Source organism: Rhincodon typus, chromosome 13 (assembly GCF_021869965.1).
Source record: "Rhincodon typus isolate 14 chromosome 13, sRhiTyp1.1, whole genome shotgun sequence".
NCBI lineage: Eukaryota > Metazoa > Chordata > Chondrichthyes > Orectolobiformes > Rhincodontidae > Rhincodon > Rhincodon typus.
In genome coordinates, this window is record NC_063344.1 from 30,737,331 (window position 1) to 30,764,505 (window position 27,175).

Genomic DNA, 27,175 nt, shown 5'->3' on the forward strand with positions numbered 1-27,175 from the left:
GACAGCAGTCAAAACATTTGAAGGACTGCAGCTATTACAACAGCAGTGGGACTCTTAGATTGATACACTGCAAAACCTGGGTGAATAATCCTGCTACGGGTTCATTTGGCCAAACAAAATTTAACGTGCTTTCTGTTGACTTGGTCTTAGGCGACAGCTTGCCATCATTAAATAGGTTCTTTGGTTTTCCCTTCTTCTGAAAGTTCAAAGGAGAGGTATTCCTCAAGCAGAAACAAAAATGACTAATCCCCTGTGAGAAAAGCTTATATTCCTACTGCCATGAATGGGGCTTTTACAACATGGTTCATGGCTACAGGTTGTAAGGTCCAATGCTGCTGGAACTTTATCAAAGAGACTTCATATAGCCTTGGAGGACACACCTCAGCTGCTCTGCACCTAGATGTCTGGCTGCTAACTGCAGCATTTCAGTCTGAGCTGCAGCAGTCTGTACTGGCTGGCTCACGCATAATCAACATCATTGGTTTGGTGAATTGACTGGCATGGAACAGGCAGGCTCATGTGCTGTGTCAGCACCCCTGATAGCCTTTTGCAGAATGGGTGTGAACTAGAAGCCCATTCCAACAGTGGCCCAAAAGCCGAGGTAACAGTACTCCGAGTTTCCATAACAGTATTGTGAGCTGTCACAGTAGCCATTCGAGCTTCAAGGGCAGCACAAACTGTCCTTAAATATATTAATGCACCTTATCATGTAATATTCCTTTGTTTTCAATAGTGACTTTTGCAACGTTATGTAAAGCTCTGAAGAAGAGTCATACGGGCCTCAAAACATTGACTGTCTTTCTCTTTCCAGAGACCCTCCAGATCTGCTGCATTTCTCCAGCACTTTCAGTTTTATTCCAAATCTTCAACATCCACAGCGTTTTTGTGTAAAGCTCATGATACATTGCATTGTAAGTATTGTACCAGCAATAATAATCAATCTTGCACAGGGTTATTACAAAATTAATTTGCAAAGAACAAAGAAATTCAATATTTTCAAGGAAGAAAATCTACAACAATATATATTGGTTAAAATTTATTATTTCTTGTATTTTCAAGACAAACAAATTTTTTTAAATAACACTGACATTTTTGTTAAACTCTGAACTCACTCTAATATACAGATATTATTTTACTGAATTCTGGATCAGAAAATATAATCAGAACATTCATAGCACAAAACAAAATTAAAGACCAAACTTTGATCAATTACAACTGGTACTTTAAATGGACATCGATCCTTGATACCAAAAGTAAAGTTAATTGAATTAATTCCATTCATGGAACTGTTAGGCAAAATTTGCCATACAAAATAATTATTGCACAAGTGGTGATTCTGAGGCTAATATTATCAGCATGGAGTACCCATGTAATTTTTTTTTTTAATTAAGAAAAGCTATACAAGACCTGAATAAGCACAGCTTCTGTTTAAGAGCACTGATCCATATTATATAGAAAAGATATGCACAATTGAAATTACTGCAACACTAAAATGCAATCCAATTGTTATATCTTAGCTAAATTACTCCAGTCTTTGAAGTCATATTGTTATTTGGTATTTAGAAGATTATTAAAAATGCTCAGTTAAACTTTTTTTTTAAAAGGTTGCCTTCATTTTAGAATCACATTTTTAGAAGGACTATGAAAACTGTTTCTCGGCACGCTACTACAATACCAACTAAACAGGAACTGGTCAAATAATTAATAACATATAATTTAGAATACTTGCATGAACATTGCAAGCTGGAAAACTCATCACAGTGGTCATCACATGTTTTATAAAGGTTATTAGCATTTGCAGACTTGCAGTTGATTTTTTGATTTTAGCCACCATTTCAAAAGGAAATTACATAAGACTGTAGAATATTTGCAACACTTGATTCATATCCATTATTCACTTATGTTTAGCAAACTTTGCAGAGTCTACATAACTTCAATCTTTTATCTTCCTTATCAATAATCTAATTCTTCAGAATATTATTGCGACTCTTTCATAAATCCTTTGTTCAGTTTACTGCAATGCTCATCTCTTCTGAACATAAATTATACTTAAAAGATATAATGTCATTATGGGAGGAATTCTTAAGGACAGTTGCAGAAAATACAACTATGTAATAATGTTATATTGACTCTCATTTAATTATGTAAAGGTCCTCTGCAGTCATGCAGAACAGAGTTCAAAAACTAAATTCAATTAGAAATAAACTAAAATAGATGATGCTGCGGAAGTAGAAATCTGCATTGTGAGAGCATTAAAAACCATAAGATAAACACTATTTAAGATGGAATAATTAGAAACTCTGTGGTGGCTATAAGGCCATCCAAGGTAATCTTTTGTATTCGAGCCGTGCTTTTAGCACCATTCACCAAATGCTTCCTTTGCAATAAATAATAATTATAAGAAAGGCTTAAATGAAATGATTGTTACACCACTGTCTGTAATTGCACAATGCAATTCAAAGCAAAAGGCTAAATCTTGAGAAATGAGTTCTTGTTGAAGACATGATTTGAGGTCAACAGTAGGAGCAGCAGATATCTTAACAGGCGGGTTTGAAGGTCAGGAGTAAGAACAATTCAAAATAAATCCAGAATGCATGTTCAAGCAACTTAGTATGAAGCAAATTATTTATGAAATGTATGGTAGTGATATCTCATGCAGTAAAAAGCTTAATATGTAATAACAACCTGTGAAATTTTCAGTAAAACCAAACCAGAAACAGGGCCAAAGTTCCCAGGAATAAAGTCTGCTTATTGAGTTTACATTGTGTTTCTACGCACAAACTCTAAACATTAAAAAGGCTAACTTGTACCAAGGAACCAGCAACTAATATGATGGTGGCAGTGCAACAGTTTGGGAACTTACTTTGCACATCTATTTGTGACTTTAAGCTTACCTAATTACTCAACAGCAATTGTGCTTCCTATTGTCTAAAATGTTGAAATAGCAATGTATAGTAGTTAGCTGTCAGTTTCTCAAAGATGTAATGAAAGTGACTACTGAGGAAGAGTGCAAAAAAAGATAGTAATATTAGTAATTTTTATACAAAGAAGAAGAAGTGAACCAAATCACATTCATGTTTAGATCAGTTTCTACAGTGGAATGACAATGACATCCTAATTTAGTCTGATCACGTAAACTGTATTCAGTTGTCAAAGGAATCTGGCAAATGCCCAAAGAAAGATTCATAATTCAAGAGAAATCATTGATAAGCCAAGTGCGTCAAGATTCTGCTTAGGAATGCCTTTCTAATGACATTGATATAAAAGATATGTATATAGGCAAAGAGTAGCATAAAGATAAAAAGAAATTGGGAGAAAAAACTGAAAGATACAAATCTGCAGTCCATAATTGGTTCAGTGTGCACAAATATTATTTTATGAACACACAAGAAAAAAAACTGCAGAATACCAAATTACTGAAACTGAACTAATGAGAAGAATAGCATATATAAATAACACACAATGTATTAAATCTTCATCTCCATTCATGAGGTGTTTGTATTTCATCTATTCGTAGTGTGTGTGCTTAATTTAGATAGATTTATTTAAATTATTTAATAGATTTAAATGATATGGTTATTTTCTGAAATTTAAAGTAAAATTGCCATTTTATAACATGTAAGATTTTAATACAACATATCACGTTTGATAATTAGGTAACTAATTTGTATTTATTTCACTTAACATGCTAATTTATTACAAATATAATGTTAAGGTCTGAATGAGATTTTTGGATTTTTCAATGTCTTTAAAATCAGATTCATTTCTATAACTTTATTTGAGTAATATTTCCTAATAAAACTTTGTGAATGACCATTCCAAATCTAAATCATATGATTATCTATTATATGCAATTTTTGACACAGTAATCTATAATAGACGTTTAAGCAAATAAAATTTCTTGTGGAATAAAAAGTGAATACAAATCTAAATAGTTAAATAGTTTTTAGGTAGAACAGCATTGCAGCTTGAATAGACAGAAACAGAATGAAAAGATTTTAGGTGCATAGCGAGTACTCACTAGTCAGCCAAGAGTAGAAAAAAATACAAGGTGTAAAGACTGTTTTAAAGAAACACAGACTCATGGAAAACACATAAATAAATGAAGAATTACAGCACGAGATCACAATAATTAACTATGTCATACATTCTGTTAAAAAAAGGTGCATTTTCAATCAACAGCAATAAATGCCTCTCATGTCTGAATTGTGTAACTGAGAAACACGTACAGAATTTCTTATTAAAATGTGAATTTATGTGTTATTTGTAAGCTGTATTTGTAGATTGTACATTTACAAGAAAGAACAGACTAAATGTTAACTAGCATAATGATGTTATCAGGAGGGCAAAAAGAGGTAGAAACATAGAGGAGAGGATGTCCACAAACAAATTTGGGGGAAAAAAACTCTAAATAATTAAATGTTTTGGATATGAGAAACAGCAATACAATGTACCCTGTCAATTATAGAAAAGTACTGTCCACTTAGATTGCTAATTCAAGTCGTATCCTTTTTGTTTGCAGCATTGTCTGAGAAACTGCTCGACTATTCAATGATTGCAGTGGAGCCCTTTGTCTCCGCAGGTAAATTCATGTTTGCAATAAATGAAGTGCTGCTGCAGAACCAATATGCTGCCAGCTAACGTCATTAGTTCACATGCTAAGGTGTGCTAAAGACACCCTGTGAACATTAATTTTCTTTTTTCCCCATTTGGTAATTTGTTAAAAACCATCAATGGCAAGAAGTCACCTTTTACATCCTCACTAATCATTCGAACATTATACTAATCTTAAATTGAAACTTAAAGTGTTAATTTTCTGCTCTTAAAATCCTTATTAAACAAACAAAGTTTGAGATCATTAACTTTTGTAATTTGGAAAAGGCAGGCAGCACTAATCTATGACAGGATGATGACGTTTCTGTATTATATTTTGTCCATAGTATAGTGTAGGCTGAGATAAGTCATTTAACAACACTGTTGCTCACATTTTCCTAATCTTGAGTCTCTCTGCTTTGTTGAATTTATTCCAAGACCTGAACATTAATACCAGTGACAAGAAAGGATTTTGTTTTGGAAAAAAGGCAGTAGTTGGTCAACTATAATTAAGTTTATTTGTGAATCTGAACTCTAGCATTCACCTAGGAACTGGCTCATCCATGATTGTATGCATACAGTGGTCTACAAAGGCTTGTTTCAGTCAAACAATAGCATATTATCTGTCTGTTTTATAATTATCTTGAATGTACATAGACTGAATTTATCTTTTTTGTTTGTACATTCAATGTCATAACCATCCTTACTGCTTTCTGTGCATTATTTCACTTATAAATATATCTAACATTTAGAATTTGCTTGAACAGAATGGCCCAGATATTGCAGTCAGTGACAAAGTAACAAGACTTGCTGCTGAACTTGAAGGAGGTTGCCCATAAAAATCCAATCTTTGTGCATTTTCATTCTTGACATCACTCTAAATCTGGCATCAAGGTAAGGGGCTCTTCAGCCATTCAAAGAGCAGCAAGCAGGAAGTAAAATGCATGATATTTTCAATGTTTATAATTTGCAAGTAACAAAATAGATGATTGGGACAAACATTGAATTAAGGTTAAAACTGAAATATCATTAACAAATTTTTTTCTTAAAAAAGGTTAAAAATTCAATTTTATCATAATTGAGACATTTGATATTCCACTAATATGAAATTAGTTTTTCAGTGATAATGTAGCTGGTTAACATTATTTATAAACACTACTAAATATCCAGTTACATTATATCCAATAAGGTGCGAATTTTCCAGGAGCACAACTAACAGATTAAAAGAATGTGTTTTAATCAGTTCAGTGATTTGTATTTGTTCACAGTCTGTGAGGACATCGTTAACATACCCTTGAATCATGGACAGCAACTTCTGGATCTCAACATTTAACAGCACACGTACAGGCTCCCGAAGCTGTAATTTAGGTTGAGTAATGACAGTGAACACTGACAGTTTGCTTAATTACGACTGCAAAACCCAAGCCAGGACAGTACAGTATCTATTTACCTCGTGCAGAATCTACCAATGGAATATACTTGAAGGAAAATAATCACAGTGAGCAAAAGGATGTAGGTTTCTTTTTATAGGAGACTTGGTTCGCTTATGGAAATGCAGCTCACCTGCTCTGAACAAGAATTCAAGCGTTGGGAGAAAGCCAATACTTCAAACATAAATGAAACTGGACTAAAATTCAAATTGAAAGGTTTTGATTTAAAGTAGGAATCCATAAGTAATTTGTCCTGTGTTAACTTTTGATCAGAAGCTGTACTGATTATAATAAGATACAGTAGCCAATAACTTCTTCCCTGGATACACAAGTTATGAGGTATTAACATTGAATCAGACCTGCTGCAATGACTGTGGAATAAATTTTCCTTGAAATAGGCATTCTGACCAGTGCAGAAGTTACTTTGGGAATATTTCAGCATGTGTGGCAGCTTTGCCAAACTGCTAACTGCTGCCAAACAGCAACCAGATTCAATTTCTTTAGTAGAATTTTCTAACTGGAAGGCAAAAAAGACCATACGCATAAAACCTTCAAAACATCTTCCTTACGTTATTAGGCAGAAGGGTCTGTATGTTACATAGTTATGATTAGACTATAACATTTCTTGAAAAGTAGCCAAGTGCATTCAAATAATATTCTGGATCAGACTGGTGTGCAGGTTCTATGCAAAAAAAATTTGCACGTTGATACAGCTCATCCTATGGGCATATTTCACTGGCACACTAGAATGTTTGGGTCAGACACAAGAATTGGCCTCACACATCATTTCAACACAGCATATTCCCACAGTTCGCTTCAACTGTCCAGTTGAAATGCTGAATTTCCATTTAAAAAGAAATTTGAGTGCATCACCTCACATAATACAAGCTTATTTCGTAAACACTGGCACAAACCAAGTGTTGATATCTTCAGGACATAAACTGCTGAGAAATAAGTCCACATATTAATTCCTAGCGGAAGTGAAATCATTTTGTCAACTATTGCATTTCCAAACTCAAAGACTCAATACAATTATTTTCACACATTAACTTATCAATTAATAGATTAGGTTTCATACGAGTTTGAAAAAAAGATATTCACTAACATGTGCTGACTAGAAGAGAACTCCAGAAACTTGTCAACATGATGTTGAATCAGTGCTTTTAAGGTTTATCAACTTGAAATTAGTCTACTGTTTAGAAGTGCACCACACAATTCCCAACACTTCTGTCAACAGCTGAAAGAAAGATTTCATTTCCTCATCCAAAATCAAGTGCATTAAATATGAATAGTGCAGTTATACTGAGGCAATTTGTTCCCTGGAAGGCTTGTTCAGTGTGATTTGTCATCTGTGTCTGATGGACTGGATTCACGGGGAAGTGTAAGGCTCTCCCTTCTGTCCCACAGTTTGTGAATCTCTGTGGTATCTGACTCACTGCTGCTATTGCCACTTTCCCTGAAACTAGCCAATGGTGGACGCATCTTCACACCTTTCGATGTGACTGATCCTTCGATGGCTTTTCTCAACTGAAATAAATTAAAGAAAGAGAGATTGAAAGCTTTTCTTAAAATAAAACAATTATCTACTCTACAAGCAGGATGAGTTAATTCGAATGAACACATACATTTTAACTAAACATTAACAACATTAGAATTGAATATTGGAGTAGCAGCCATTTGTGATTTATGAGTTTCTTTCTATTTGAGAACCACTCACTTGTTAATATAGGGTAACATTTTTAATTGTTACCTTTTGATGCAATCCTTTGTGCAATGAAAGATTGAGTTCAGTGTGCACAGTATGCTAATATGTGCCTTGAGTTGTACACACTGCATGCCAGGAGCCTGCATTTGGAAAATTAAACCTTACGCCCATTTTATTAGCGTAAGGAATAATGTTGAGCATTGTTGCATGAATTAAATGTTCTAGTGTTTAGTTCACTAGTTTCTTAATAACTGCCTTGTAATGCAATGTCTGAAATACTAGTGACACCTGTGCTTTATATGGAGGTATTTTAGACTTCAAATGCAAAACAAATTCTGGTGTCACTGTAAATCATACTTCTTAATACTGCAGGGACATTCTACAATTAAGTTTAATCATAAAAAGTAGCCCAAGTGTCATATGTTATGATTTCCTTCAAGCCCTTCAAATGTATGAATAGTAACAAGTTTGACTCTTTTCCATGGATATTCCATTGCCAATCTTGGTAATTACAAGGGAGATTGACCATTTTTCTTTTCTAAAAGGTTAACACCATAAAAAACAAACTATTTTTGTTAATTGAAATACAGTCAAAGAAATCTGAAATGACCCAGCTTGGGTCACTGATCACTAAAAATTCAGGTTAGCATCTGTACCTATTCATGGTGAACTAATAACATCAAGCATCAATCTTTTCCAATCACCTGGACTGAATTCACAGGGAAGCGTAAAGTCCGAAAATTCATGTCCCCTGATTTTTAGGTGTGGGCTTTGCAATTCACGATGTGCCTACACAAGATGGATAAAATTGGGCAAAATTCATCTACGCACCTCATTCCCATGATTGCAGAGTGATCATGAATGGCTCCTGCAGAGCCAAGATGCCATGTTTGTGTACACATCCTCTGCCCATATCTAGAGTCCAAGCAACATTGGAAGGAAATCACATGCCATCCCTTTTAAAAGGGGAAGTTCCTATAAAATTACTGTTGGAGGAATGCACTAAAAGCTGCATAATCATTTTGTCATTCAGGGATCAGAATTTGCACATCATGAGAAGAGTAGTGAACCTTGAGACGGTAACTCAGGAGACTGGGATGTTGATGCAAGGTGTAATTCTGACAGCATGGCAATCCGAGCTTGTCAATTGACTGGTCTTTGGGACAGCTCTTCCAATTTTGGCAGAAGCCCCAGATGGTAGTTAGGACAGTACATGAATATGTCCTTGCCATTTCTAATGCTTGGGTGATCTGTCTCTGTTTCATGTCTCTGGATAAATAGTTGAGGACTTGGATTACTAGTCCTGCAACATATACACCATGTAGCACTTAATATGAAACTCAGAAGTTGCTTCATCAAAGATAGAGTATTAAGCATTTGTTTAATATGTTTGATACATATTAGCACATTGAACCTATTAGATTGGGTTGGCAGTGGGCTTGCAGGCAGGGAAACAGTCCACGAATTTCTCGGTGTACCAGGCCAGCAGCCTAGCCCCCTGCCTCGCCACACTATTACGAAAAATGGGAAGGTGTGGTTAGGTGCATGTGCCTGTGTGCTAATTAAGGCCATTAAGGCTAATTAAGTGCTCAATTAACAACCTGTGCCTACTACCACTCAGACTTACCCAGTGGAAGGAGAAGTCCACACTAAACATCTAACCTAGCAACTTTAATGTGCTCATTTGTAGGAATAAAGGTGGGACTGTCTCCCTGGGCATATCAGAGAGTCCTCCCCCACCACCTGACCATTCCCAGACCATTCCCCAAATCTATGGCCTGTTTACCCAGTCCCTGTCCTCCCTGTCACCAGTGCTTTCTATCCTGACTGCAACAAAAACACTGCCTCCCCCCACCCCCCGCCACAGCCCCCCGCCCCCCCTCACCCCTACCCAACAATTTCCTTTTAGTCTGTGCCTGGCTCCTCACGACTGGAGACTGCTGCAGGTCCAGCTATGTCACTTCTGGGACCAGCCAACTGCCAGCTTAATGATTAGTTGGCAGCTGAGGGATTGGATTTCCTGTCCAGATGAAACCGAAGTCCTGCCTTAAAGCAATGAACGACCATACAGCAGTTAAATGTCTACAAATCAGGCTTTTTTTTTCCCCCCGGGGCTGGGATCTTGATACCCTTTTAAATCCCAACGGAGAATTGCCTAGCCCATCAGGCAGTGAGACATGCCTTGGTGCTCCTTATTTGCAGGTTTCCTGAATAATGCAGCTGGCTAATTTAAATTAATCTCTGCCCCATCTAATGTTAACTCAGCTGACTTTCAGAGATACTAAATAAAACGCAAATATAACTAAATTGGCTATCGGTCATAGGAGAGTTCTTTCGTTACGTCTCTAGGACATGTCACCATATACCTCCAGGACAACATCGAGCCAACTCCTAAAAAAGTCAGCTGCACAGATGATTTTACCGAACTCAAGGAGATATCTATGGCAGATTCAAGTTCATAACACACACGATGGCTGAACTTACCATGATGATAAACAGGCTGGCAATGCTAGTATTATTATTTTCTTTTTCCATTTTTCTTGGGTGGTATCAGCAGAGGGTTACTACTGTGGAATGTCAGTTTCTGAGTTAGCCTACTTATTACTTAATTCATTTTCTATTTGCTAATGCAATCAAGAGAAGTTGAAAGAAAGTCCTTTGGGGTGGAGGTGCAGTGGTTAACACCCCACTGTTCTATAAGATAGGATTCTTGGGTAGGCTATCCTTTTGATCTTACCTCCTGCATTTCCCGTTCCTGCTATCGACTCTACACTTGCTCATATTGGAACAGCTGAGACCAGGAAATGTAGGGTGTTGAGAGACCAGTTCCGTACCTGACATTTTCTAACTGGGAATCAGGTTTAAACAGGACTCTTGTCTTTTTACTGCAATTCTTGACCTTCATATTGCCGATGAAATGTAGAATAACATACCTCTTTGAGAGCTACCACTCCTATTAGCTTTCCAATGCTGGTGACGTAAGCATGGTTAAGTCCCAAGAGAGAGAACATGGTGTGAGTCTGAAGAGAAACAAGCATCTTTGATCAGATAATCAACTTTAATTGAACAGAATGTTGCACTTAAACACAGAGGTTCAATTCTTTTTAAACTTGTGGATACATTTCAATCGCAGTTTTGCAACATTAAAACAATATTAATGTTACATATTCTTTACAGTGAATCAATATTATTTGTTCAATGTACTCTTCACATTGTCAGTAACAGTCAGTTCGAAGGTTTTGGTGATATCATTTTGGGAGAAAAAGGAAAATCTTCTTTCATGAGAAAATAAAACAACTTTTCAGCCAGCATTCCAACAGATGAAACAGATTCTGATATGTTGGATGCATATTTTTTATTAGAATTAATGTAACTAAACCTCTTGCTAATTTTTACTTTGGTGAAGAGAAACAACATACCCTAACTTTGTAAACGTTGATTGACTGGCTATGGAATCTCAGAATGTTGTGTTCTCATTTGAACTTTCAGCATTTGCAGATTTACTTTTTTAAAGAGATGTTGAGAATTGTACAGGCAACCTGCAGTTGAGAAAACAGCACTGATGACATAGTGCCATAATTTTCCTCTGTCCACTGCCTGCCCACTCTCAGTGTGAATTTAGGAACAGTGGGCCATGTGCAGGATAGGTTGCCTTCCGGTAGACCAATTGAAGCCCTTAAGTGGGCAATTATTATCCAATTCCTGGAGACAGATGGAAGTCCCGTTTCACTATTTAAAAGCTGCCACTTGAAATATTAAAGTAGGCCAAGCTGGCCAAGTGGAGGCAGGCTCCTACCCAACATTTCCATTGGGATGCGGGGACCCTGCCCTCAGAGCGTAATCCACTGCATGGGAAGAAACTTGTGTGTGATGACCGACTGTCATTTTCATGAACTTGTGTTGATTACAAAGATAAAAGACAAAACCTCAAGTAGAAATTAACACGTATTCTGCATCAAGTGTTAGAATTTACAGCACTGGCATTCTATGAAGAATACCCACAGCTCTAACTGCTTTCACAGGCATGTGTTACTACTGTTAGATAAGCCAGGCTACACACCCGGCCTTTTCTAGGAAATTAAGTGACGTCATCTATTTGGATTTTCAAAGGGCATTCGGGAAGGTGCCACATAAAAGGTTCTTACACAAGTCAAGAGCACATTGTGTTGGGAGTATTGATTAGCAAAGATAATGAATAAATAAAACACTGAAAATCTGAAACAAAATTAGAAATTATTGGAGAACTTTGACTCTGCTTTCTCTGTACAGATGCTGCCAGACCTACTGAGGTTCACCAGCAATTTCTGTTTGAACATAGATAAAGGACATAGAAAGAACATAGATGGATTGGCTAACCGGAAACAGTGTCAGGAAAAATGGATCAGTTCCACGTTGAAAAGCTGTAACCAGGAGGATATAGCTTAACATGGGGATCAGTGCTGGGGCTTCAACTATTTACAATCTATTTTACTGACATGGATGAAGGGTTGAGTGCATTATAGCTAAATGTGCTTATCAATACAAGGACTGGTAGGAAAGTAAATTGTGAAGACAGAAAGAGTTTTGAAAAAGAACACAGATAGATTGAGCGAGTAAGCAAAATCTTGGCAGCTAGTGCATAATTTGGGAAAATGAGGGAATGTCCATTTTGGTAGGAAGACCAGAAACGCAGAATATTATTTAGATGGTGAGAAACTGCAGAATGTTGCAAATCAGAATCTTTGTACATGAAACACACACAGGTACAGTAAAAAAAAATTAGGAAGGCAAATGGAAATTTGGCCTTTATTTCCAAGTAGTTGGAGTATAAATGTGGGGAAATCTTCAAACAACTGTACAGTGTATTGATGAATCTACATTTACAGAACCATGTACAGTTTTGGTCTTTTTAAAAAAGATATGTAGTTGCATTGGAAGCAGTTCAGACAAGTTTCATTAGTCTGCTTCCCAGGATGAGAAGGTTACCTTATGAGGACAGGCTGTGAAGGTTGGACTTATACTGGGGTTCAGGAGAATGAGAGGTGCTCTTATTGAAACATACAATTCTTAAGGAGCTCTACAAAGTGCCTGCTGAGACAACGTTTCTCTTGTTGGGGGAAATCCAGAACTAGAGGTTAAAATTTAAGAATAAGACAACTGCTATTGAAGATAGAGATAAGGAGGAAGATCTTCTGAGAGATCTACGAATCTTTGGAATTCTCTTCCTCAGACAGCAGTGGCAACTGGGTCATTGAATATATTCAAGGCTGAATTAGATAGATTTCTGATGTACAAGGAACCCGAGGGCTATGGAGGGGGTTCAGAAATTGATTTAAGATCACAATCAGATCAACCAAGATCTCATTGATTGGTAGAGCAGGTTCCATGTGTCAAATAGCCTACTCCTGTTCTAATTTCTTATGTTTTCTACTAAAGAATACATTAAGTTGAACAGAGACAGGATCAGTAATGTTGATCTCACTCTTCACCATCATAAAAGTCGTATGGTTGGATGGTGCTGTAGCATCTTTCTGATTAATGCTTAATATTGATGGTGGCAATAACAACTTACCAGCAATGTTTACTTAGGTCTAATCCTGTTCACTTGAATAAATATCTTTTAATTTAGAGTATTTGAAAATTATAAATCACCATAATACTGGAAAGCATATAATTTCTCAAATTAACTGAAAGAAGTAAACATATCCCTGACGTTTAAGAGTACTTTTGCACCCACTTTCCTAATATTGCTGCTCGTTATAGCTTCATCTGAATTAAAGGAGAATGGCTAGATTTTGTGCTTTCAAAATGAATGATGAAATGTTTGGGTTTAATGAATGTGCTATAAAATGTTTCTCATTTTTACTTCAGCATGGCCCTTGGATGATATGTTGATGGATTAATTCCAGCAGTAAAAAACAAGAAAAGTAGTTGAATTTTGCCTGTTGACATCTTTGTGCACTCAAGGAACGTTGTAGAAATGTAGATTATCTTTAATAGACAATACATAGATCCCTCTTCAGCTGCAAAATCAAATTAGAGATTGTTGCTCCAGATTAAGCTTGTGAGAAATTTTGGCAAAGAAGTGAACAGCCTGATTTACATAGAGCTCTTCCCTGATGAAATATCAGGGGTCAATAGTGCCATCATGGTAATGTCACAGGATTAATAATCCAGAGCCCCAGGTGCTGTGGGAATATGGCTTCAAATCCAGCATGCCAGCTGGTGAAGTTTAAATTCAAATTCAACTATTCCATTTCATTCACTGATGGAATGTGGGCGTTACTGGCTCGCCAGCATTTATTGCCCGTCCCTAGCTGCCCTTGAGAAGCTGGTTGTGAGCTGCCTTCTTGAACCAATGCAATCTTTTTGCTGTATTTTGACCCATAATGCCCTTAGGGAGGGAATTCCAGGATTTTGATCCAGTGACAGTAAAGGCCCAGCAATATATTTCCAGGTCGGGAAGGTGAATGGCTTGGAGGGGAACTTGAAGGTGGTGGTGTTTCCATGCATCTGCTACTGGAATTTGGAAACTAATAATGATGACTGTGAAGTGTCATCAATTGTCATGAAGACCATGTGGCATCCTTACCTAGCCTGGCGTACATGAGAATCCAATACGCGGCAATGTAGTTGACTCTTAACAGCTCTCTGAAATGGACAGCTAATTCTTAGCACACCCAACCCATGCATGCAAGACTCAAAACATGTGTCCAACATTAGATGTGATCTGTGATTGGGCAACATTGGTTAAATAATCCAGAGTGAAAAAGATCCTGAATTGCCAGGCTTGCAGTGTGCCATACATCTGCTAACTTACAGCTACATATATTAATACACCAGTCACTTGCCTTTGCAAACAAAACTAACATGTTCATGTGTTGCACCTGTTTCAATTTAACCAAACGGGCGACAGCTATTTTCAGGGCTATCCCTTGACTAATCAGAGTCAGTGCTTGGAATCTGAGTGATTTGGGGTCTGAGTGATTTGGGCTATGGCGACATGCGTGACACAATTGGACAACCAGTGCAGCGAGGCCCATCTCAATGTCAAGATCATCTCGCTCCAACCTTTTATGCTTATCAGTAGCAAGATGCCAATTGACAGCTTTTATTGCTTGTTAGAAGTCCTGCTAATGCCAGAACTTACGTCTAAATATTCAGACCAAATTTGCCTAACAAGTTAGATGCTGGGATAATTCAACAAGGAAACCAGAGTGAGCACTTGGTGGCTTCAACTCACCCTGAGAGACATGGACCAGCTTGTAAACTGGGCCAGACTGTATATCCTGACTCTTCACTTGCTATTATAGCTGTCATTCACTGAGAGACTACCGCAATGCACACAGCATCCATGCCTTTCCTTTTAGAGCTTTGCACTCTAAACCAACAATTGGCTTATACTACTGCTGTCCTGCATAGCCTTTTGGTGCAGACACAAAGCCAGGAAAGCTCATCATAGTTGTGAGTAGGCCTCAATCAAGTCAAAGCGATTACCTTCGTTCAGGGGATCCCAGTACAGGTGCAGTCAGAGTCAGGATCCTCTCCTCATAAGGTGCAAGGAACTGAATGACAGGCAGCACACCAGCCATCCTGACTCTTTTCTGTTGTGGGCTCTTTTTCTCTTAGAATAAGACAGAGGCAGGGATACTGAGATGAAAGTGGCTAACACACCTATTACAGTTGGGACAGGTGGGGAAGTATTCCGGATGAGCGAGTAGACAGTGCACAGATATGCAAGGTTCATGGTGTTGGTTGTTGGGGGTGGGTGGGGGTGAGGGGGAAGATGTTGTAGGTAATAGTAATAGTGGCAGACCATGACACTTGGTGAGAGGTGTGTACAGTAGCAGAGACAGTGTGATTGTCAGAGAAGTTGGTGACACTTACACTGGCAGAGTGGAGAAGGTCATTGATCTTCTTCCTACAGTGCTGGACGTCCTCCAGATGGCTGAGACTGCTTTAATCCAGGTGGAAAATTCAGACCCAGCTGGTATGGTCTGGTCACCATAACACCATAGGAAGTGGAAGTCCCACCACTGCACCATCCCATCTAGCAGGTTCTCCATGTACCTTCCCATATACAGCCACACATGGCAGCTCTGCAGTGCCCGTGCTTGTCCGCGTGCACAATTTACCTTTGAATATGCCGTGGGTGCAAGGGATGCTGGTGAATTCCGGGATATTCACTGTGTGATGAACTGTTGTGGGAATGGTGTGTGGGAAGATGGAGCAGAAATCAAGTGTGAGAGATGTCATAGCAGCAAGGTAGGCAATTAAATGAGGAGAGTTTCATAAGATAGAGTGAGAGAACTTGCTAGGCTTCAAGGAGTCATACCCTCCAAAAAACCCGAAGCATCTCAGACTTAGCAATAAAAGCAAGACTCAACCAAACCTGTCTAGTTTAAATTGAAACAAAGCTTGCCAGTTAACTGTCAATCATTACCTAACTGGTACGTTCTCCTTGGCAACACTTCTACTAAGCATAGACCTCTTGCCAACCAATTAGCAGTCTCTTCTCATACAGTATAAAATGTTGCTTCCCTTTATAATGGTATTTCTTGTGAATTGTTCTGATGAGTGAAAGACAAAAATTTTTGACAAGATGTGTCTCCTTTCAGTAATTATACTGTCCATTAAAGGAACACTATTATTGTACTATCCTAGTCAGCACAATGGCATTCTGACAATATCTCAGACTTTGTTCACATCCCACCTGTAAATTTGCATATTCCCATGATATCTCTAGTGGACCATTGATTACAATGAAAAAAATGAGCGTTTATTCTAGTTTGCAACAGAAAGCATATTATTACTTTTCATCTACAATAGTCTCTCACCATCATTCACTCTCAAGCACTATGAAAATAGAAATGATTTGAAGCACCAACTTCTCTATGATAACCATTAATACGATTCGGAGATTGTCTGGCAGATGGGACACTTCAACTGAAATTGATGGAAATATCACGTGCTTCAGAATCAAATTAAAACATCAAATCGTAATGAATCTTTAAGTAAAATTTGGTCAGGTGGCTTGGTGGCTCAGTGGTTAACACTGCTGCCTCACATTGGCGGGGACCTGACTTTGATTTTTAATAACAGTTACAGGAGATGTATATGCCAGTGAAAATACTAAGAGTAGAACCATGCCTACAAGAAGCAGTTTTTAGTTTGCACTGCAGCAGTCAACGGGACATCACCCATCATGCAATGAAGTAACATTGCAAGCATTCATTAGAGACACTCATCTGATACTACTAAAGGAAACCAGGGAGCCACATTTTTCCAGTTGACAGTATAGTTTGTGGATCAGCTTAAGGCAATAGTGCAGGGAAGGTCCCTGTTATGGCTGAGGCAGGCAATGGGGCCTGCCTCCTTAGCCTATCTGCTGTAAAAACCCTGGCATTTTGTCATAGTTTGGCAAATAATTACCAAAATCCCACCTTTGAACACAGAATGTAAGAAGAATAGAAACCGCGGCATGCAGAAATCTTAACTAATTAAAAGTAATAGAAAACTGTGGGTGCTGGAATTAAACAAAGAATGAAAAGCCTGCAAACTACTAACCACTCAGGTAGAGAGAAGTGACATGTTACTATTTTGGGTTTGAACATTTCTTCAAAACGGAAGTTTCTTCCTATACCATAACCCAGTTGGGTTCTTCAACGGAGAGACAATCCACTCCATAACATTTAAGGTAAGTATTACTCCCATACTTACACAAAATAAGGTCCATTTTCTAGTTAATTGTGTATTCACAAACAAAACCAGTGCCAATTTTTCAGGTGTAATGCTTCATTGACAATGGTTTCTAAATACCATAATTAATTTTCAAAGACACAGCTAAAATTCAAATAATATTTAATGGAAATTTATGGTCCAACACAAAACTAAAACTTAGAGCCCTGAATAATTATTTAACCAATAATCTGCAGTCACTGGGTTGATTTGAATCCACTGATGCAAAACCTGCACTAACTGGCTCTAGCAATATGAAGTCAACTTAATTTTTCTTGCCTTGTGTAGTGATGTCCATTCTACAAGTTGGAAGGGCGCTGGGTCAATCTTACAATTGTTGAAGTCCACTTGCTCTTCAAACTGTTTGTCCTCCCATTCAGCAATCTATGGAAATATTATTAAATATTAAATTTCTGTTACAATTTTTTAAGATTCTCAAATGAATTCAGTGTAGCAAAAGAAAACAAAATTTCATTTAGACAACTGCACATGACATTTTGCTACGTGGTGAATGCTTCAGTCTAGCAATCCATCCATTAGTTCTGGACGTACGAAGTAGAGGATAGAAATTATAATTGTTATCATTTTATTGTTTATAATTATTTATAAATTATAATTTTTATCTACCAATAGCAATTCCACACTTACTCAACCAACCTTTATTGATGTTTTGTTGTGATGCTGACTTATGATATCCAAGTTGGAAATGCCAATCAACATGTCAATCTCTTTAATTGCTTCAATGTCACACAAACATTAATAATTATGCAGGAGATGACGAAGGGAAATTACCTAAAATATTTATTTATTATTATGTTTTCAGTTATATATGAAAGCAGATTTCTTACTGTGAAGTATGTAAAAATATATGTAAGAATTTACATAATATCATTATATATTTAACATTATATAACACTGTCGAGGACTTGAATACAGTACAAAATACCAGATATGCTAAGAAAATCAATACTCTTGGGAACTTCATATTTTCTACTGGTACAGATTAAATGAATATAAGCATCCATTCTTAATATTCTGCATGCAAGTAATAATTTTATGCTCACTTTTAATCAGAGCTGGTCACATGGGCATCAATAGAAATAACACTTGTGTACATTAGATCAGAAAAAAAATGTTGTTACTAAGTTGCAAAACATACTGGGACATCAGCACAGATTTAGTTAAAATTAACAACAGATTTCAAAATATGTTTGTTGCATTGTCTATCACACTATCTTCAATCTTATGCATTAAAGAAGCAGGGTTATAATTACTAGATAGACACTGACAAACCATCATCTACATTTATTTCATCATCAGGCATCTGAGAGATCAATAACTGAAGGGCAATTAGGAATGGGTAATAAATCCTGGCCTAGACAGCAGCACCCACAACTCATGAATAAATAAAGACTGTTGGTATTTGTCTCACCATAATTTTCTACTTGCGTTATCTTTTTAACAAGCAAGATGGAATTAATTCACCTACAGGCACAACCTTCTAAGAAAGTTGAACAGAGGTGGAATTAATTACTTTAGTGGAACGGAGTTGGCTTCAGGGGAAAGTTGAACCTCCACCTTTAATAATAATGTTAAAAGGCTTTAGAGTTAATAGAAATCTGTGGACTTTGAGCACACTCAAGAAGTTACAACTTTTATTCTGGCAACATTGAATTAATGTGTTTTTTCAAAGGCAAAATGTCCATATTTGGCATCTTGTAAAAAGTCCCTCTCACAGCAGAATATTTCTTGGTTCAGATTTTGCTATCGGTGACAAAGAGGTTGTAGTTCACTATACTGACAGTAGCTCACAGAAATTACACCAACATCTGAGCACAAACTTTCTATTCCTAGGTGTTTGATTCAATAAGATACCCTCAATAGCATATTTGTAGCAATTGAGAGTAGGACATGAACAGTGAGGCTTTTAATTGAATTAGGTTGAAGAATCTCCGCAGGACCTGATTATTATACTATTGTATGTTGGGTTGGAGGAGAATAACTCTGGAAAACTGCTCACTATAAAACACTCAAAACATTATAATAAAATTATTCTCATAACAGTAACTCTCTTTTACACTAACATCTTTCAATGCTACTTTCTCAAACTCAGCAATCACTTGAGTATGTGGTCATTTCCTTCTGTAACTTCACAGAATCTTACAGTTAACCCCTTATTGGACTTAACTGGAGTCCAACCTACTCCATTCTAATGCATCTTCCCTCCCCCCACCTCCAAAAAAAAACTCTGTTCAGACTTCAGTATTCTATGAGCTTTCTGGAAACAGTGTTTCAGTCTCCTAGTTATCTCGAACATTTTCAGGTGATTTAGAGTCTCACACGAAGTGTAACCTTTTTGTCCTTTGGTAATCTAAGGTGAATATAATTATTCGTTCTCTCTCCACTCTCACTCTTGGTCTCTTTTCTTTCCCTGTTCTCTGTGTTTTTGAGAAAGCCACTTTCTCATTCTCCACATGCAGAGGCATGGAATAATCAAGGATACTCAGAACATATCTGACATGTTTGATTGAGTTTTTGAGGAGGTAATTAGATGTGTGGAGAGGGTAGTGCAGTGGATGCAATTTACATTAACTTCAGGAAGACTTTTGACAAGATCTCACATGGGAGACTGGCCCGAAAGGTAACAGTCCATGAAATCCAGGGCAAATTAGATCCAAAACTGGCTTAGTGGCAAGAGGCAGAGGGGAGTGACTGAAGCTTGATATCATGACTGGAAATCTGTTTCCAATGGTATACACCACGGTTCTGTGTTAGTTCCCTTGCTATTTGTTGTGTACAAAAGTGATCTGGACATGAATGTGGGAGGTTTAATCAGTAGATTCACAGATGACATGAAAATCGGTTGTGGGGTAAACAGCGAGGAGGAAGTGACTAAACTGCAGGATGATAAAGACAGGCTGGTCAGATGAATGGAACAATAGCAAATGGAATTTAATATTGGAAAGTGTAAGGTAATGAATACATTTTGTGAGGACTAACAAAGCAAGGGGATACGCAACGAATATAGGACCCTTGGTAGTATAGAGGTTCAGAGGGATTTGGTGTGCATGTTCAAACTCAAAATTGTGTTTATAAACAAAACTTATTCTTTAAGTACGCAATCACTGGTCAGTAATTTTGATCCCAAAACACACTCATATCCTTTAGAGATTGATTTTCTGAAAATAAACACCTTGGCCAATATGTTGTTCTTGAGAGTGAAAGGTCTTTTCATTCATTCACTTTTAAATATGAAAACACTGAACTCTTAGGGAGGTAATTTAACCAGATAGTCAGAGGCTCAACTTGGAAATTGTCTAGTCTTCCGCCTTTTGCTTCTCCTCTTCCTGACAGTGTTAATGTATCAAAATAATGGTGTGATGCAGCTAGTTCTTTTTGCAGCGACCTGGGCTGTCAATGCTTTAGCAATCTTTTGTTTGGGGCTCTTGTGGCACAGTGCTAGTGTCCCTACCTCTGAGCCAAGAGACCTAGGTTCAAGTCTCACCTGCTCGACCACTGTATTTTCAATGGCAGTAAATTAGCACAATATCCTCTGATTGAAATATTAGAGATTGAGAATGCTTATTTCATGCTTGTTTGTGATCGTCTTATTTTGTTTTAAAAGCTACTTTTCAGGGTCCTTTAAGCCACTCACAGACCAAAGGTACATAGTCTAACCTTTATTATTCATTCTTCAGTCCTAGAAATAAAACTTTTCTGAGATTAATTTCAGAGGTCCCTCAGCTCATCGATATAAAATAATTCAGAGCTGCAACTTGATCTGTTATACTGGCAGTCGGGGCTCCTCTCTCTGCACTAAGTTGATGTATCCCTCATCTCAACTTCCAGCAAACTGCAGGAAGTTGTCCTACCTTGGACAAATGAAAACACTTGGGCCTTTGGACATCACTTCCACCCTCAGCACTTTCCTTTCTGGACTGTGGAGGAGATCCTGGGGCCTTTCTGGTTGTCTCTCCTTGTCCCAGGTTCCTTGCCTTCCATTCAGCTTCCCACCTTCTATCCTTCGAGTTTATGCGAGTGACAGACAAGCAGTTTGGATTTGTGGACCAACTTATGATTGTCGGCCATTTTCTCTGCAGGTCTTGCTGTGGTAAATTTCTGGCTTTCCATGTAAGTTCATACTAATGGAGGGAGTGAATTTCTATTTTCTTTTTGGGGAATTACTTCCCTTAGGGTCTCATTTATAGTCACTGCCTTTAATACTTCCATCAAATGGGTCAAAGTTATTTTGCTTTGCTCTCCCAATTTACAGTAAATCTGTCCAGGCTGCTTATGGATATTCAAAACTATCCGGTACCTACTCGTATACACCAAGAAAGGACTTTTTGCCAGCTTATAGTCTTTGGGTGCCTCCTCAAAAATCAAGACATAACTTCACAAGCTCCTCCTGGCAGCCTGCTTTGCATGAGTAATGTCCAGTTTTCTCTTGTCCACCTCATCTGCACAGCAATTTTTTCCAAAAGAAGTGAAACATGCCTCAGCAACACCTTCATCAAATTTTGGGAGGGATTGTACAAAATTAATCAGCTCAATCTTGGATTAGATTCAAAGCTTTCCTCATTAGTACGTTCCCTGGAGTCAGTGGCCATGGTTTTTAGCTCCAGTCTTTTGAGCCAGTAATCATTCTCTCTTGCCCAAAATGCTCTTTCCCTTTCTTTTCCCTCCATCTGAAGTGCTCAAGTTTATATTTTTTTAAAAAAAGAAATCCCACTTCCTTCTCTATTTCAAGCTGTTTCATTGGCTTTTGAATCTTTTTCACTAACCCAACTGATTCACTATTTGAGCAGAGAGGCTGACGTTTCGGGCCTAGACCCTTCATCAGAAAAGGGGGAGGGGAAGGGGGTTTTGAAATAAATAGGGAGAGAGTGGGAGGCGGATAGAAGAGGGATAGAGGAGAGGATAGGTGGAGAGGAAACAAACAGGTCGAAGAGGCGGGGATGGGGCCAGGAAAGGTGAGTGTAGGTAGGGAGTTAGGAAGGGGATAGGTCAGTCCAGGGAGGACGGACAGGTCAAGGGGGCGGGATGAGGTTAGTCGGTAGGAGATGGAGGTGCGGCTTGAGGTGGGAGGAGGGGATAGGTGGGAGGAAGAACAGGTTAGGGAGGCAGGGACGAGCTGGACTGGTTTTGGGATGCGGTAGGGGGAGGGGAGATTTTGAAACTTGTGAAATCCACATTGATACCATTGGGCTGCAGGGTTCCCAAGCGGAATATGAGTTGCTGTTCCTGCAACCTTCGGGTGGCATCGTTGTGGCACTGCAGGAGGCCCAGGATGGGGCTGTAGTACCTGGTTTGCTTCAGGACGTGGTCGAGCAGTTTCAGGGCCGAAGAGATTACGAGAGAGTTGCAGTGGGAGAGAGATCCCTTGAGGTTTGTCCGGAGGGAGGAGGGTTGGGGACTTCAATGCTCATCACCAAGACTGGCTCAGTTGAAACTCAGTACTAACTGAGCTGGTTGAATCCTAAAGGACGTAACTGTTACAGGGGGTCCACAGCAGGTGGTGAGGGATCTACAAGCAGCAACAGAATTTCAATACAGTCAATTACTATTAGTCTACTCTTGATCAAAGTAATAGAAGTGATCACTGATGGTGGTACCAAGCAGCATTTCCAAAGGATTGACCTGGTCTCTGATGGTCAGTTTGGGTTCTGCCAGGGTCACTCTGCTCCTGATCACATTACAGCCTTGGTCCAAACATGGACAAAAGAGCTGAATTCCATAGGTGAGGTGAGAGTGACGGTCTTTAACATTAAAGGCAACATTTGACCAAGTGCGGCTTCAAGAAACTCTAGCAAAACTGAATTAATGGAAGTCAGGAGGAAAACTCTCTGCTCTTTTGAGTCTTACCTAACACAAAGGAAGCTGGTTGTACTTGTTGAGGGTTAATCATCTGAGCACTGGACACTATCACTGGACTTCTTAGGGCCCCACCACAAGCAGTTCAGCTGCTTCATCAATGGCCTTCCTTCTATTGTAATGTTAGAAGTAGGAGTTTTCGCTGATGGATTGCGCAATGTTCAGTACTACTCATGCCTCCTCAGATACTGGAGCAGTCTGTGTCCATATGCAGCAAGGCTTGAACAACATCTTGGCATCAGCTCATAAGTGGGAAGTAACATTTACAACAACCAAGTTTCAGTCAGTGATCATCTCCGACAAGACAGTATTTATCTAATGGCATTACCATCACTGAATCCCCCACCTCCTGGGGGTTACCATTGACTAGGCACAGAATTGGAAATATTATATAAACACTGTGGCTACATGATCTGGTTGCAGGCTAGAAATTTTGTGGCAAGTGACTCACCTCCTATTTCCTCAAAGCCTGTCTACCATCTACAAGGCCAAATCAGAAATGTAATGGGAATACTCTCCATTTGACTGGATCAGTGCATCTCCAATAACACTCAAAAAACTCAACACTATCCAGAACAAAGCAGTTCACTTGATAGGCACTCTATCCGTCACTTTTAACATTCACTATCCATCACAGACACACAGAGGAGCAATCTGTATACCTACAAGATGTACAACCATAACTCACCAAATCTACTTCAAGAGCACTTTCTAAACCTGTGCCCCCTACCACCTAGAAGGACAAGGGCAGATGTTGTGAGATCAGCAACACTTGCAGGTTCCCCTTCAATTCACACATCATCCTGATTTGGAACAACATCTTTGCTCTTTCACTGTTGCTGGGTCAAAATCCTGGAACACTCTGCTCTGAACAGTGCTCTGGGTGTTGTTACACCCGAAGGACTATAGTGGTTCAGGAAGGTAGCTCAATACCACCTTCTCTTGGGCAAATAGGGATAGGCTATAAATGGTGTCTAACCAGTGATGCACAGGATCATGACCAAATAAACAAAAAACAAGCAAACATCTTGAATTTCAGGCAATGAATTTAGCTATACAGACATGGAGGTGAATTTTATGATTTTTTTTCACTAAGTGCCAGTTGTGCTAAGCTTTTCAGAGGGTTTATCTTCACAAGGAATTTGTGAATTTTCTTGCTGTATAAGGTTTTTGCAAAGATTTGTAGCTCGGTGATGAAGGGTCTAGGCCTGAAACGTCGACTCTCTTGCTCCTCTGATGCTGCCTGATCTGCTGTGTTCCTCCAGCTCCACATTGTATCAACCAGATCATACCAGCCTGGTCTGAGGTTGCCACTTGGGTCAACACAGTCTCAGCCACCTGGAGGAATACATAGCAACGTAGGAAGACTATCACTTTCTCCACTCCACGTAAGTACCACAATCTTCTCTCCGAATCCTCGCACTCACTGTATCTCTGCTACTGCATCAAACTCAGCCCCCAAAGGCTCAGTACCACTCTCACTAATGCCTGCAAACTGCTCCCTCACTTGCTCTTACCCACCCTGACACCCAGACATCTTTAGCTCTGCATGCCCTCTGTGCTGCTTACACACTCGCTTGGGACACCTCCTCACCTGCAAGGAGACTGACAGCTGTGCCACCCACTTTCAACTCCATTATTATCTGCCTCTCTCTCTTTCCAGGAAAAAAGCAGAAAAAGTCAAGACAGGTGTGTGCTGGCTGATATTCAACCATGATAAGAAAATAATGGTGACTCTGACTACTCCAAACAGCTGAACATGTGTCCAAACACCTACACTGGTAACAGAAGCTGCCCTTACTGTGCTAGGAGCCCCTGATTGAAGACTATCCCCGAAGACTTGATTGAGGACTGCTGACATTCATGACAATCCTCCTGGCTTCAGGTTTATGCTAAAGAGACACAACATAACAGTACTGTGAGCCAAGTATACCTGGCTCAGGGATAAGGCTCAAAAAGGCAAGGCAAGGCAGGGCTTCTGTGAGCATCCAGGTAGGTTAGGAGTTGGTGAGCGTTATGACAACAAGCAAAAAGCCCAGAGATGCATTCTGGTTCAGTCTGTAAGCTGCATGCATTTCCTTCAGCACACAAGAGTCTTTGCTGCAGCATTACCATGATAGTTGGCATTGTACCCTGATGTACAACATCTAAGTATAGAAACATACTGTAAGAGAATCAAAGACATATGGTACATGTCAGGTGCTAATGTCCAGGGATCTGGGCTGTGTGTGGATGGTGCCCATGGAGCATATCCTGTGATTTTGGTGCCTGGCATTCAACATGGAGATCCTTTGGAACAACCATCAAGCTCGGGGATGCCAGCTACCAATCCTGATTTCCAGGTTGGGATTTCTCAATGTCTAGTTTGTTTGCGGCAGATTATAGCATAGAGAGTTGCATATGAATGAGGCAAGATTTGCAGTCAGTAATGTCATTAACAAGCAATAATCTCCCCTTAATAAACAATGCACCACTGCCTAGAGAGAATTTTGTCTTAATGACTGGAATTGGTTAATAAATGCAACAAGTTGCTCCTGATCTCAAGAAATGCCTCACTGGACTTCCAATGTGATTCTACCAGATTTTGCACCGTTGCCCACATTGTTCAGACCCCGAGAAGATTAAGCCCCTAATTGTTCTTACACTTCAAAGAAAGCCAGGATGTCACCTTGTGTGTAATTATTATTTGTAAATAGTGGGAGATAGTATGTACACTTAAAACTTGTCACAAAATCCTTTTCCATAGCAAACCACTTAAAATCTCAACAGCCAGGATAAAAGTCAGTTACCAGATATCCCACAAAAGACAACGGATTTCATTTTCACTTTTGCAACAACACACAAAATGCTTTGACTGGATTCATGAGTAAATAACATGAGATATTTTCTTTTTCCCTGCACTTTGGAAATTATGCGGTCAAGCCAGATAGAAGAAAAGGTGATGGAGGTCCATTGTATTTCCTGAACATTCCTACTGCATTGCCCTGGGATTTCTTGGAGGTCCCTGGTGGATGCAGTTGGGCCTGCATTGTGGTAGATACTGATCCAGTCCCCCTATATAAACAAAGCAACAGGCAACATTGCTGGACCTCTGCTCAAATTTCTTCTTACTGAATTTATGAAATGTGTATGGATTCCTCAAGACTGATGTGCACGTGTCTCCACCCCTTGCAGACAGGTGGGATCTGTTGAAGTCTAGGGGACAGATTGAAGATGATGCATATAAATTGGGGAAGACTGGCATCTTTCATTAGTATTCTGCTGTCAGGAAACACTACATGCAGGGACAGATGCCCAATTCAGATTAGAACACTGTGCATTTTAGAGCTTCCCACTTACTCTCTTAGCATTCACTCACTCTGACTTGGGTGCTCACAGCATCCCTGCCATGCCTTGCCTTTTTGTACTTTCCCCTTCAGCTAGAGCTTAAAGGCCCATAGTCCTCGGTCTTGCTTTGCTGTTTAGCACAGACACAAAGCCAGGCTGCTGGTCATGTCTGTCAGAAGTGATCAGTCAAAGGGGGACAGTGCGACATCAATCTTACACTTATACTATGTACCAGCATTGTATGCTGCAAGCACACTGCATTTGCATCAATCAAATGGCCATCGCTGAAATCTACAGGAGTAGTCCTCAGTCAGGTCAAGGGAGAATAGCATTCAGTCAAGGCATCATCCATTATCAAACCACAGGCTTGGACATGGTCTGTTAACCATTTGCAGTGGTCAAGTTTGGGGGTGTGTACCTCTGCAGTCTGTGAAGTGGGCCATGGTCAGTCCAGCAAGCCGAGTATAACCAGTATAACCTGGGATGCAGAGGAGACAATAATTTTTAAGGGGGAATCCCAACATATAAG

At 39.0% G+C, this 27,175-nt stretch overlaps 1 protein-coding gene across 1 annotated transcript in view; it reads right to left on the minus strand.

Annotated features, from left to right (window-relative positions):
* Window positions 1-7,355: 7,355 nt before the first annotated feature.
* Window positions 7,356-27,175, minus strand: part of LOC109933396 (chloride channel protein 2-like) — a 70,482-nt gene continuing 50,662 nt past the window's right edge. The window contains exons 6-7 of the mRNA XM_048604581.1: window positions 10,662-10,748; window positions 7,356-7,550 (exon numbers count right to left, since the gene is read on the minus strand). Coding sequence (XP_048460538.1) covers window positions 7,356-7,550; window positions 10,662-10,748 — 282 coding nt within the window. The remainder of the gene's footprint in view (window positions 7,551-10,661; window positions 10,749-27,175) is intronic.